The sequence below is a fragment of the Falco biarmicus genome, chromosome Z (assembly GCF_023638135.1).
Source record: "Falco biarmicus isolate bFalBia1 chromosome Z, bFalBia1.pri, whole genome shotgun sequence".
Classification (NCBI taxonomy): Eukaryota; Metazoa; Chordata; class Aves; order Falconiformes; family Falconidae; genus Falco; species Falco biarmicus.
In genome coordinates, this window is record NC_079311.1 from 79,786,473 (window position 1) to 79,800,559 (window position 14,087).

The window sequence follows — 14,087 nt, forward strand, 5'->3', positions numbered from 1 at the left end:
TTGACCACAGTACACCAAGATATCAGGTGTTGCCCAAGACATTGTTTTGGTAGGATGGGGCAGAGAATGAAGAAATCCTAAACAACTGCCATGAGTAAAAATACCTCACAACACCACCTGTGCAGCAAGGGAACGGGCTACCTCTCACAAATCAGCAGTTATAAGGAGGGCTTGAGCTTGCTTTCCCACCCAGCACCTGCAGTTTTTACCCACTAAATAATCATAAATTTCTTCACTTAAAGCAATACACTGCCAAGATTAGAGAGAAAAAAATAATTCTGGTTTTGATTATTTTGCAAGCGTATAGCTGTATAGCAGTATGTAACAATATATTGTAAATTCCAATGCTCAATGCTCTCATGATTACACTTCCCGTAAAGATTCTTTTTTTTTTTTTTTTTTTTTTTTTTAGGGTATGTTTAGGTCCCTCTAAGGCTAACCAGCCAAACCCCCAAACCTTTCCAAAAAACATAAGGGCATTTGAGGAAAGCACCATGGTTGTAAATATCTTTTATTTTGTACTTTTCCAGCACAAGTTTGCCATAAAGCAAAATTCTTGAAAACCAAACGAAACAAGGAGTGAAGTAGTTACACTTGAGAGCTGTGAGCCCCACAGTAAATGGGACTCGTCCTCATCCCTCCTGCCTGCCTGCCGGGGATGGAAAAGGCAGGGGATGGTGGACTCTCCATCACTCCCAACAGAACACCAATGGTTGCACATATATACACATAAATAATTTCTAAACAAAAAATGGCTGATCGGATTATTTGGGTTAGAAAAAGAGGAGTCAGGAGAAAAGTGTTAGGCAATATTTAAAATCAGGTGGCTGAAAGCCGAGAAATCACGGAACAATTGTGCAGCATCAGGGAAAACTCTGGGTAATCCATCAGGTCTTTTCATAGACCTTTATAAGAAAGGTGACAGCGGAATAGGAACAGCAAACAGTAAGAAGGAAAACTTGAGACAGAAGAGCAGTATTTCTTTACACTCCTCTGAAACAGCCTTTGATTTCATGACAGCAAGCCAAAACATGCCAGAAGGGTTCTGGACACTGGGACAAGCATCTCCTGCCCACCCCCATTAACTGGAAAATGTGGATTAACTAAACACAGCAGCCACTCATGCAAGCCATGCTACGTCAGATGTTTTATATTTATAAATTATATTTACAGCTGTAATATTACAGGTGCAAGTGTAGTCAATTATGGATACACATAGAAATAACAGATTATATATAAATATTAGAAGTCATTTATTTATGCAATTATAGATATATTTTATTATGCAAGACAGACATGCATGTTCCAGCTATGGAGTTATATAAATGCAGATGGGTTTCTTTTCATCAGTTATATTTAATATTTATATGCAAAACAACATCCTTTCTGGAGGTACCATTAGGCATTTCCTGCTCAGGACTGAGCTGTGGGTACAGAGCAGGAGCACTGCAGAAACCTGAACTGCCAGGTGCTGCAGAGAGCAGATTTGTCCTGCACCAGCGCTCTTTTAGGCGATTCACTTTTCTGAAAAACCTGCTTATCTCAGAGCTGAACTTCAAAGGTATCACTCCTGCCTCCCAGAAAGAGGGTTTCACTGTACCCGCGCTGCTCCCTGCTCACCGTTTTGCAGCCTGGGTATTTTTAGCTGCCTGAGAAGCACCTGATAGGGACCAAGTCTCAGAGATAAAAACTAAACTAACAGGGCCATTATCTGTACTATTGTAACAGCTTTTGGTATTGGCTTGGCAGCTTAAGGCCTTCAGAGCCACTGAGGAAGTTATTTGAGACTCACTCATCAGTGCAAGATGTTCTTTAGGGGATGGGGAAGAAGAAAACCGATGCAAGTATTGCTTGGAAGTCTCTTAACAGGAAAAACCTTCATCCACTAATTACACAAAGTCATTGCTTCTGCTTGTCTGCCCTCACCATCCCTCTGCCCATCACTCTGGATAAAATCGGTCAGGCAGTGTAATTCTGGCCAGTGTCATCTCCCATTTTCATACACTGCCCTCTGAGCTGCCAGGAACTACTGCAACTGGAATCAAACCCACCCAGCTCAGCCAGGGTCAGCCCCCAGGCTCCAGTCTGCTACTTTTGTATCAGAAGCATCCCATGGCCAAGAACCCACCCTGTTCTTCAAGAACCACCAGACAGCTGAGGAAATGTTAAGAGCTGCTTGGACTAAAGGGTGAGATTCCCACCACCATCACCTCCAGCAGAAGGACAGTTAAATGGATAAAAGCAACAAAGGTCCATTAAAATGTAATGACCCAAATGTCAACCCTCTGAAAACACAGTGGGAGCTATTTACATTTTATTTCCTTTGTCCTTATCACTCCAACACATACTAAAGCCTGAGAAGAGCCTGGGCCTCCTCCACGCTGCAGAGACACATTCCACTACAAGTGATCTGCCTGACTTTAAAAGTCATAAAAGCTGAAACCATGATGTAGGCAAGGTTATTCTGCCATCAAATCAGGTGGTCTGCCCGAAAGGAAAGCCCAGCGGTCCAACCTCCATGTATCTGCTCGTGGAGCTGAAAGCCCCCTCGACAGGACAAGGCGGCACAGGAAGGCAGCATGTTAATTTCTAATGTTCAAAAAACTAACAAGTCCAGACAAGGAACACACATTTGTTCAGATACCCAAGTTCACAGTGATGCACAGGGACAAGCAGGACTGAAAACAGGTCTGCTAGAAGCCGACTTCAACATTTCTAGCACTTGACAGAAAGACACAGGAAAGGTTAAAGAGCATCTTTTGAACAGCGTTAGAAAATGCGTTTGGCACAGTAACAGCCTAACATGATGGCAACGTGCCATAAAACACAAAACTGAGCCACGAGAGAGTTCGAGAACATGAGGGAGTTTGTGGGTTTGGCTGGACACTTCCCCCCTTTGGCAGCCTTGGGGTCACTTTCCTCCTCAGCAGAAAGAACTTCACTAAGATCCCTAATAAATCTTGGACAACAATGCCGAGATTGATACATCAACTCTTCCAACCAGCCCATTCTGGGTCAAACCCTTTTAGATGCACTTCATGCTAATGGCAAAAAAAATTGTCATTAATTTTTCCGTTCCTGCTCCCATTCCAATGGCATAGGCAAAAGCAAGAAAGCAGCCAGGCAGCAGGATACCTTACAGAGAATCCTGGACATCCATAGAAACTTCTGACTGTCCTCCCAAATGGCACTTGGGAAGCATATGGAAGACAAGCAGAGCAAGTAGTTTCAGCCTGAAAAGCAGGACACTTGATCCAGCTTTGACACAGAGACTTGACAACATTTCTAGGAGTTTTCACCTTTCTTTGAACATTATTTAAGTCTCTTGAAACATCAATCCTGAATGGCTGCTCCTCTTCAGAGTGCAGAAGTCACTCTTCACGTTCCCTCAAAGCCTTTAAAATCTTCCTAGAAAGTCCGCTGTCCCTTCCACCAAAGTAATTCCCTCCACAAGAAGGCCAACCACACCCTAAAGCCATCCCAGACATCCAAGCAATCTTCCACATGTCCTCCCAACTTTCCACAACTGCATTTGCAGGGGACAGCCTCCCTCTTTAACACCCGTCTCTTCTCATAGGCTCTACATTTGTCTTCTTGCTCTCCTCAAGGACTCCGCCCTTATCCCAGATTATTTCCTACCACCGCTGGCCTTACAGTCACTCCATGCACACGTCACAGCTCACCAGCAGGGAGGTTCTCCTGGATGCCCTTCTCCAATTCTCTTCAGGCTTATCAGTTTGTGCTACAGGACTTCAATGTTGTGCACACCATGGTAGCCTTGACATGGCCATGGTTTCTAGCCAAGGCCATTTCTGTCTGTGTGACAAACTCTTGCTGTCCCTCTGGCATCTTTTTAGGTCAAAACAAAAATCAAGAGGTCCTAAAAGCTCCCAATCTGGGCAAATGACACTCTAGTGCAGGAAGCAGGGAAAAGGCACCTAGAGGACTCCAAGGTCACTTAGAAGAGAACATCAGGTCACAGTCCCATGGAAATTAGAAGGCTTCCTCTAGGCAGACCAGGGACATACCTGGAGGTTGGACCAGATGACCTCCAGAAGCCTGCTTCCAACTTAATTCTACAACAGCTTCCAATTCCTAAGACCTCAAAGCTGTTTAAGAAACTCCAGACCCAAACATATCATAAAGCCCTCTTTTTTCAGAGCTAGGGGTTTTATTATTTGCTTCCATGAGACAGGTTTAGTCCTTAAAATTCTGAACTCAATTCAAGAGCCCTCTTTTTAATTGTCAATTCCTATTTCAACCCTGTCTGCTCCCCCTCCTTCTCTAAACGGCAGCAAGACTCTCATATGACCTTTTTTAGCTGAACTGCTTCAGCACATACCCAGACACCCCCTCCTCAACCTCACATTAAAGATTTAACAAAAATAAAATCCATACTGTGAAGCAAGAACATTAGCGACAAACCCTCTGCATTTGCATTGTTGTTCCATTACGTTGGCAGGACCCCCTCGATGACACTTCAAGTCCCAGAGTATATTTATCTGCTGTTGTACGTGCTAATGAGATGGCTTGCAATTACCCTATCGTGGTCCTGCGCCCATCATGGCCAGCTCCCCCTGAGAGCTGAAATGCTGCTGCAGGGGTAAAGGTTTTCACCCATAAACCGATGCTTTCAGTTGACAGGCTCTGCTGAAATTTTCATAAACTGGAAACATTCTCCGGCTTTATTATAAAAGAGTCAATTACAGGGCCCATAATAAGGGCCTGTGACTAATGACAGCATTCCCCACTGACAGGTAAATACCCAGATAATTGGCATTTGATGTGGTGGGGGGAACAGATCCTGCATTTCATTTTTGTGGTAAAAAAAAAAAAAAAAAGCATGAATGAAAAAAGTAGCCCAAATTACTGCTGGTGCATGAGTCACTGTCTAATGCAAAGTCACCAGCAGCAACCAGTACCAGGTGTTTCAGGGAGAAGCAAAGAGCATTACAGTCAATATGGCATGAAGGAAACTTCCCACAACGGTCCTCAACACCTAGGAGCCAGCTCGAGCCTAAAGAATTTAACAGGCTTAATAGCGCAGAGACCAAATTAAATGGTACTGAATATCAAAGAAATAATCTGACCTCCTTATGAGCCAGCACTGGCTATGATGCTGTTCTTAAGGGAATCAAGTTAAGTTTCATTTGTTCTCATTTTTAAGAAGTCTTCCTGAAACCAGATTGAAGAAGGACAAAACCCCGACTCCAGCTCATCACAAAGGGATAGTCAGAGTGCCTGTACCCCAGACAAGGTTTGAGCTCGTGAGACATGCAAGCTGGGGCAGTGCCGTCATGCCTGGGAAGGGAGCCCTGTCAGGAAGAGAGCAGTCACTTGACAGGTCACCTCTCTCCCAGACACGGACAGGTCACACATCTCCTTAAATCCCAACAGGGACACTAGTCTAAATAATGGGTCCAAACTTTTCCCTCTAATGCAACAGGACACTCCTGCCCTTGGGCCACGGCATCTGCACTCCATGCCCATGGATTCCACAGAGCCAACAAGAATCTGTTGTGTCCTTCTGTATCACCTTGGCTATCCTGGTGGGGGGGACTCTTCCCGGCTTCAGCTCTCCCACCATCCCCTTGCCTCATCCTTCCCTGCCCTCGTTCAAAAACACTCAAAAGCCCTTCCACAATCAGTAAGACATTTCCTGACACAGAACACATCCAGATCTTGATGGAAGCTCTTCCCAAGGACAACTTGTTGATCACACCATAGCAAAACCAGTCTGAGGCTCCACATGGCAGCCTCATCCAGCAGGAAGGCAGTCACCATGCTCTTCCACTAGGCTGTTCTCTGTATTAAAAAGGCTTATTTCATGGTTGAATCTGTCCAACTTTTAGCTGTTACACACTAGAGGCTTTTTTGTACTGAAGGGTCTGAACACCCTCCCATTCACTATGACTTACAATCGCTCCTGTGTATCACTCAAGTTTCTTTATCCTCAGTATCATAATGTTTTATAGCCCTCTTCTGGTAACACTCTCTCAAGTATTTCCTTGTCATCATTGCGGTGCAGACACCAGAAATCAAGAGATACGAGCTGCTCTGCCCAGCCTAAGAGGCTTTTTCACCACAGCATCACACCGAGCTCTGCTGTCAAGATGACCATACCTGAAGACCCTAGACCTTCCACGTACTCTTTGCACCAAAGACCTTCAAAACAGGCATCCCAACTTCTCAAGAAAAATCTCCCATCTTAAATTTCCTGTTCCTAGATGCTCTTAATTCATGACTGAACTGGGAGTCCAGCCTTTCTTATGGACTCTCATAAAGGTCTGTGGTTCTGGCCTTTCTTCTCAACTTTTAAGCAAGATTTAAATTTAGGCTGGTATGAGAGAGAGAGGGTACAAGACAGCAAACTACTCTCCCAACATTACAAGCACCTGAAGTCTGTACACTAAATGCAATCGACTTTACACCAAATAGCTACCACAAGACGACACAGGTTTCCCTCAAGACAAAATAAAGCTTGAGACAGGGAGGAATTCCAGCTCCTGGGTAACACTGAAGAAATCAAGAGTCACAAGCAACAGCTGTTCCTAAGTACACCCAGGTCAGAAACATGATGTCCAGTAACACATGGTGAGATCAGGTACCCAGGCTGGCAGCCAACATCTGCCAAGGAGGTTCTCAATCATCCTAGAGCAAAGCAAATGTCAAAAGCCTACCCTAGCCATGAGCAGCCCAGCAATGCATGTGAAAGGAGATGTTTACCCTCTTGCAAGCTACCACAGGTCAAAGCCGGCTCTTTTAATCTTTTATGAAAATAAAAATACCAGTGAAAAGGTGGGTCATCCTCTTTACCTTGCATTCTTCATCCAGTAGGTCCAAGATACCAAGTTTCATCTCTATAAGGTCTATGCAGGGTTGGTTATCGCAGAAGTCTATGAGAGTCCAAGGGATTCCCTCCTTCATGTACTCTTCTTGTTCCAGCTTAAACACATGCTGAGAGTGGAAAAACAGCAGTTACTGACTGTGACCTTAACCAGCCCCTTCCCCATTCACCCACTTGTCCCTGCTGGAGCAGAGTATTCCATCAGCACATCCAGAAGCCATAGAAGCTTTAGATGCCCTCACGTGCAGTTTTGTACAGCCTCTACCACTTATACAATCTAACTTCTGGCAAGGAAAATTAAAGTATTACAGTAGGACACCATGGGAAAAGAAAAAAAGGCTTTAAATTACTTTCACTGGAAAATGACTGAAACTGTCACTACACCTTGGTGGAAGCCATACACTGAAATGGCACTTATCTCTTGGGCTGACAAAAATCCCTCTTCTCCTTTAGCACTCTGCTGATTAAACTAGTGACCTGTAGCAGGTTCATACGCTGGAAGCTGAGTGCAGGTGCCCCCATCTGTGCTTCACAAAGAGCACCCATCATCCTAGAAGGGATATCAGCAGTAGTATCTGACTGACTCAGGAACACTTCTATTGCAAATTACTATTTTAAAAAAAAACTAAACATCCTATTAAAAAAGAAAAAAAAAAAATCTTTGCATGGCTTATGTATTTCAGACCTCTGCCCAAGCAGATAAATTGTCTCTGACTATTTCTGAGATACTCTAAGCATATTAAAAAATGATTTTTCAAATGCACTTTTTTCTTCAAAGATAGCTTTTTAAAATCTCTTCAAACACATCATCTCAGAGTTTGAATTTATAAGCTTCAGAAGTGATAGTTGGACATACTAAGTAAGATATGAATAGTGCAAATACCATCCATAATTTACTTTTCATTTTTAGTAGCAGTGATCTGATATATTAGATATACTGCAAATGTTCACGTCTATGCATATAAAACTGTTTCAAAGTGCCAAACTACTCTGCAGTACTTAGCTGATCAAATTTAACAAGTTTTCTCTTGTATCCTGAAACTAACAGTAATTTTTCCCCTGCTTACCACAAAAGCAGGAAACGGCCCCTTACTGGTTACACTTCCAACGCAGGCAAGCACTTATATCTAATAAAATACAAGAATCCCAGGTTTTTGAGGGGCACATCCAAGTGAAAAATGGGGAGCGTGTCCAATCCTGCTATTTATAACACAGTTTTTGTTGCAGAGGCTTAAGCCACACTTAATAGGCAGGTTTCTACCCAGGCTTTCTCTCACACTGGAAATCAGGACTCTGCACAAGATCATCCAGGTTTCAGTTTGAAACTATGAAAAAAAAAATATATTGGCAAACTATCTACTTACTCAAAATCACCAGTGAACCTTTGCATAAACCATTTGCAAACCTGCTTCCAGTATTGACCTTATAAGTCAACTAAGCAACATTTTCAACTTCATATGAATATTTAGCACAATTGCAATGCATAATCGTTACCTGGGAGAGACTGTATCCCATTCATGCTGGCCACATGATCTGGCCAGGCTGCAGGTAAATGGCACCAAACATAAAATAATCCCACTTTGACACATTTTCTGCTATGTTTTATAGAACATTTCCAAGCTGACCTTACCAAGTTGAACTGCTGCTGGAGCTTTTCGTTGGCATAGTTGATACAAAACTGTTCAAAGCTATTCACTTCGAAAGTTTCAAACCTGCAAAGCAATGAATAAAATAGCATTAAGCCTTGCTTAGTCTCAAAATCAACTTCTGTTTGCAACCACGTCATCTGTGTGATGGATAACACCACTTATTACACGGTGTCTTCGCATTCCTCCTATCCTAGATCTACACTTTATTCCTCATTCCCCAAAACAGGTATCTTTCCTCGCAACAACTCAAGGGATTCAAGAGGTCTCTCTGCTACACAGATGAGATATTCAGCGTGACTGTAGCTTCCTGCCCATCAGGCAGAAGTGCTGTCTAAGGCACGAAATGTAACAGCCTCTCTTGGGGAAAAATATTATGAAATACCAAGTCCAAATACATTCACTGCAAAGGTGATGGAGAAACAGTTAACTGCTGTCTTAAAAGACCCAACGTGGTATTTTTAAAGCAATTCAATAGAGCAGAAAAAGAAGGTATTAAATTCATAATTATAGTCTCTGTATTGCATCCCTGATAGCACAAAAATTAGATACATGCAAGCAAGTGACTTCTGGAGGCAGAGAGAGAAATGGTGCTTTCAGCTCTGATTCCAACACATTCCTTAGAGGGAGGTTGGTGTTAGTCTCTGTGATTCCCCCTCTTCACTAGGGCTTCCAAAGCTCCCCTCGCCAAAATATTATCCCACCCCTCTGCAGGCCAACTCCAAACTGAGCTCAATACTGGCTTCCTAGTCACAATTAGGAAAAAAAAAAATTTTAAAAATGCAGTTTTAATAACACAAACTACAGGCAAGCAGCAGAGAGCCAGCACAGCCCCAGAGGTGGTCAGGGCTGAAGCACGCAATGTCCAGGAACAGGCACAGGGAGCTGGGCTTACTCTTAAAAGAGAAAAAAAAAAAATTCAGCTACCACAGGGAATTATGTGATTTCTATTTTTAAGGCACAGTTGGAAGGGAGAGGGGGAAAAAAAGTCTTTGACACATGACTGTAAGGATTAAACTAAGGGAAAAAGCGGCAAGGGCTGCTGTAATGATAAATGCGTGGCAAAATATTTACTCAGGTAATAGGTGCTGTACGAGCTGGCCGTACAGTCTCAAAGCGCTAAACAAGTGAAGCCTTTTCCCCCTTCCCTCAAAAGAAAAAATAAATTAAAATCAGCATTTCTTGTACTTTCTGAGGACTACCTGGCTGTTATCTACACGATGCAGTTATTCCCCAGGTAGTGCCATGCAGTAAAGCCCTCACGATACAAAATGCCTCAGCCCTTGAGGAAAGGCAATACAAAAAAGCTAAAGGAAAAGGGGGCATAGGAAAAAGGTGTCATTTTGGTGCTTTTATCAGCCCCACAGCTCTCCAGGAAAGCCAGGACTGTTCCCCCTCTGCCTGACCCAAGGTTGGCATTGCTCCCAGAGCCACTGCAGCCCATGCTGAGCAGAGGATTCTCAATCCATCCCCATGCCAGGAACCAAGCTTTACAATCTTTAATGCAGCAAAATCTGGTGGCTGGGACACACAAATGTTTATATTAAACACGTCGCCAGAGCCTCCATGATGAATGTGTCCTTGAAGAGCTGCTGCTGCGCTTGGATCTTGGTTGCAACAGCCATCACACCGAGCAGATCCCTGCCTTCAGCTCTTGCAATTAAAGGGACTCTACTTTCCCAGTACTCCTCAGAAATCCCAGTCCTGCAGGTTCATGATTAGAGCCACAGGGCAAGGAAAGACTTAATTAAAACAGAGATGGAGAGGCACAATGAGCTAGGTGGGAAAACGCAATGAGAGCGAGGGTACAAGAGGAAAAGATATCAGAGTGGAAACTTTTTCCACTTGAGAAACACCAGATGTGATTTACGAACCCTCTTCAGTGCGGGCCAGCCGGGGGCAGAGCAGCTGTACAATATCAACTCCAAGGGAGATTTTGTGAAGTTTTTGATTACGGGACTCTGCCAGTGCAATTTGCTCATTGACAGAGCAGTTTGATCACCAGTTCCTCATGCACATTCACCAGGAGGTCCTACCTGCACACAGTGACTGCACTAAAATGACATCCTATTGGGAAAAGGAAACCAATGGCCATTTTGGTTTCTATTCATTTTAGGGCACTATATTTTGGTGCAAAAAATAAGCATATTCACTGCTCCAACCCACCATCATGACTCCCGGGAAGGCTTGGGGACAGCTCCTGTGAGCAGATGTTGGGAGCAAATGTTGCATTTTGGTTTTTCTTCTGTTCCCTTTTCTGCTGTGCGACTGGTATCTCCTAAATCTGCTGCAGCACCAGGGTTTATACTAAAATATTTAAACTTCATAAATAAGTCCAGCATACAGCTGGATGCCTGGATGTTCACACTTCTCTTCACATGGCAAACAGAGGAAAAACAAGCCATCCCCACCAAGTCCAGGAATGCCACGTGAACGCACTCTTCAGATGGACTGGGGTATTGCTAGTATAGTAAATGACATGATTTCAATAAAAGCATAAAGGCTTTTAGTGTGGCACCCTCTCACCTCAGTGTTAACAGAGAATTAAGGATGTGGAGTTAAGTATTAGAGAATTCGGAAAGAAACTCCACAGCCTCTAGACCATCTCCATTTGGACTTTGTCCCTAGAAATCCCACCCATGGGGACAGTCCTCCCCCAGGAGCACCAGGACAGAGGTGCTCTCAGGATGTTAGGGATGTGTGGTGAAGGCTGCTTGCAGGCTCCCTGCCTTTCTAGCTTAATTCCTCTCCTAGAGGAAAACCAACAAGCATTTAGGGAAAAAAACCAAACTAATTTCCAGTATTCGGCAGAATGCGTTGAAACTCCCAAATAACCCGAGCCTGGGGAACAAACCACTGTCCAGGACTGCAGAGAGTCAGGTTGTCAGTCCCCAAAGTCCCTGTATTGTTAGTTACTTGGCATTTACACAGCAAAACCCCCTTCTGAAAGGGATTTATGGTCTCTTGAGGAGGCCGGACTCTCACACAAGTATTACAGCCCACAGAGCAGAAACCCTTCCCCTGCAAACCTGCCTATTTCTACAGGACCTGCCAGTACCTGTGAAAAACCCCTGCTGTACCCCACGGTGACACTGGTGCTGTAAAAGCACCTGCTAGCTCACACACTGGATGTGATGTAGGAGACCTGCAGCTAAGGGAGGATTTTCTTCCACTCTAACAGGTTTTCAAGTCCAGCTTAATCTTTCATGACTGTTATCCTCAAGTCTCCTTTTATTCAGGTTTCTGCAAGGCCACATCTGATTTTTTAACTCAGACATCCAATTTTCTGTGCTGACCCACCATCACTCACATGGCTCCATCTCAAAGCTTTAGTTATCATATCCCAGCCTGCAGAAATCTCTATTTGTAGGGACACTGATGGGAAACAGCTTTTCCATGTCATACAGTCTTCAAACCAGACTGTGCCAATACCATCTGGTTATTTAAGATATTCCAGGTCCCATGCTATCTACCAAGCCCAGACACTTGCAAACCTCTGAGGGCCATCTCACCATCTCAACCCCTCCCACTGAAACCCCAAAACCAGAGGACTGTATTCTTACCATACTTGACACAAGTGTTCCTGTAAACCCTGCCATAGGCAGCAATCACTGATGGAGATGAGCAGGCAGTGGGCTATGCTGATGCTCCAGCAATTTCTGGTATCCTTTCTGCTGTCATGGCTGTCCAGTGGATGTTAAAATCAACATCCCAAACACCAGGAGCTGTAGAACCTTCCCTGGGAGGTTTTATACACAAGATCCAATTCCAGCAACCGTGTAAGTATTATAGATATCAAAGCTTTCTGCAGCTGACCCAGAGCTGCTTCGGCAGGATCTCATGCTGAGTTTCAGGTCCATCTAGATCTGACACACCTTACAAGGAGTCTGCCATTACACGGGATTTGGGATTCAGCAAGGACAGCAACTGCACTGGGTCAGGGGCTGGTTCCTGGTACATCTACAACTGATCCATCCCACCTCCGAAACAGGAGCAACTGAGAATCTTAATGTATTAAGGGAGCACAGCAGGTCACTGCTGTCCCACTTAGACTCACAGAATGGTTTGGATTGGAAGGGACCTTTAAAGACCATCAGGTACAACGCCCTGCCACCAGCAGGGACATCCTCAGCTGGATCAGGTTGCTCAGAGCCCCGTCCCATCTGACCTTGGATGTTGCCAGGGATGGGGCATCGGGCACCTCTCTGTGCAGCCTGTGACTTCTCTCTTGTCCTTGCTCCCCAGAGAGACAGAAAAGGGATGGTGTTGAAAGAGGGGAGGTGAAAATCCAAACCCAGAAAACCTCTTTCCATTCCCACTGACAGAATCCCTTCCTTTCTACTACATCTTCTGCTTCTTCAGTTAAAATGAATTCTTCTTCAGTTAAAATGAATTCTTCACAGCCAACTCTTGCATCCCTCTTCTACCAATGCTCAGGTGCCAGGATGAAAGACTGGACGGTAACTGGTACCCAGTCTGAATTTAAAGAGATTGCAGGCTGCAAGCCTTGCCTTCAGTTATGGCAGAGCCTTCTGCACCTTACTCCCTGCCACAGGCTCCCAAAGTGCTCTGAAAGCTCTTGGTGCACAAGGGCCCTGCAGCAACAGTTTCACAGCTGAAGAAGCAAAATAGTTTCCTCAAATCCCACAGCAACCCCAAGCAGAGCCTAGCACAGTCTTTGGTCTCCACATCAGCACCTTTACTCCTTGCTTATCTTTAAGCTCGATGCTTTCAACAGCATGGAGAATACAAATCCTGAATGGTGATGGCACAGGAACTAAATCCCAAAAGCAAACATCAAACAGATCTGTACGCGCTGTTTCAAGGTCAGGGTTGTGCAACCTAAAGGAGGATCAAAACTGAAAAACACACACAACTGCACTGTTTTGCACTCCTTTCTATTATTCCCATCACCTGCTGCAAGCCAAGGTCAAGCATGTGTTGCCACAAGGGTGAGACAAATCAGAAAGGACTAATTAAACAGCCTTAAAAGCAAAAAATATGCATACCCATATATATCGAGCACACCAATGAAGGAGTGCTGCTTGACGGTGGTGTGCATGGCCTTGTTGACATGCTGCACAATCCAACTGAAGAGTTGAGCATAGATGTGTTTGGCCAGGGCATTCCTGGCATTCACCACTTGCTGCACAGACATGCTCTTTATGTAGGTCTCTGCCATGGTGACGAGCTTGTAATGGCAAAGCCAGTGCTGCATCTGGCTGCACTCCACACCCAGCAAGCTGCAGAATTTGTTCAAGTGTTCATCCTCGCTCTAGGGGTAACAAGAAGCAAAGTCAGCAAGTTGGTGACACTCCAAAACTGCAGTTTAAATACTGAGTTCCCAGATCAGCACAAGAAGTTAGCAGTATTTCTTAACTATCTAGGGAAATACTCTGTTCCTCTGGTTGGTAAGAAACAAAAAAAGCAATGAGCACTCATCCAGTTGCACTACTTTTCATGGACATGGGTAACACTGCTTACAGAGAGCTCTGAACAGTGGTACACATATGGCTTTGCTCCGGCTGTTCTTAAGGTTTTGATTTTCAGAAAGAGCAGATTTCCACAATGACTGGCAACAGGAGAAAGCACTC

The 14,087-nt window shown here is 44.3% G+C and overlaps 1 protein-coding gene across 2 annotated transcripts in view; it reads right to left on the bottom strand.

Annotated features, from left to right (window-relative positions):
* MYO5B (myosin VB) overlaps window positions 1-14,087 on the bottom strand; it is a 147,839-nt gene that overhangs the window by 72,656 nt on the left and 61,096 nt on the right. For both annotated transcript variants that reach the window (XM_056323651.1, XM_056323650.1), the window contains exons 10-12: window positions 13,503-13,768; window positions 8,478-8,559; window positions 6,817-6,957 (exon numbers count right to left, since the gene is read on the bottom strand). In XM_056323651.1, the coding sequence (XP_056179626.1) occupies window positions 6,817-6,957; window positions 8,478-8,559; window positions 13,503-13,768 (489 nt within the window). The remainder of the gene's footprint in view (window positions 1-6,816; window positions 6,958-8,477; window positions 8,560-13,502; window positions 13,769-14,087) is intronic.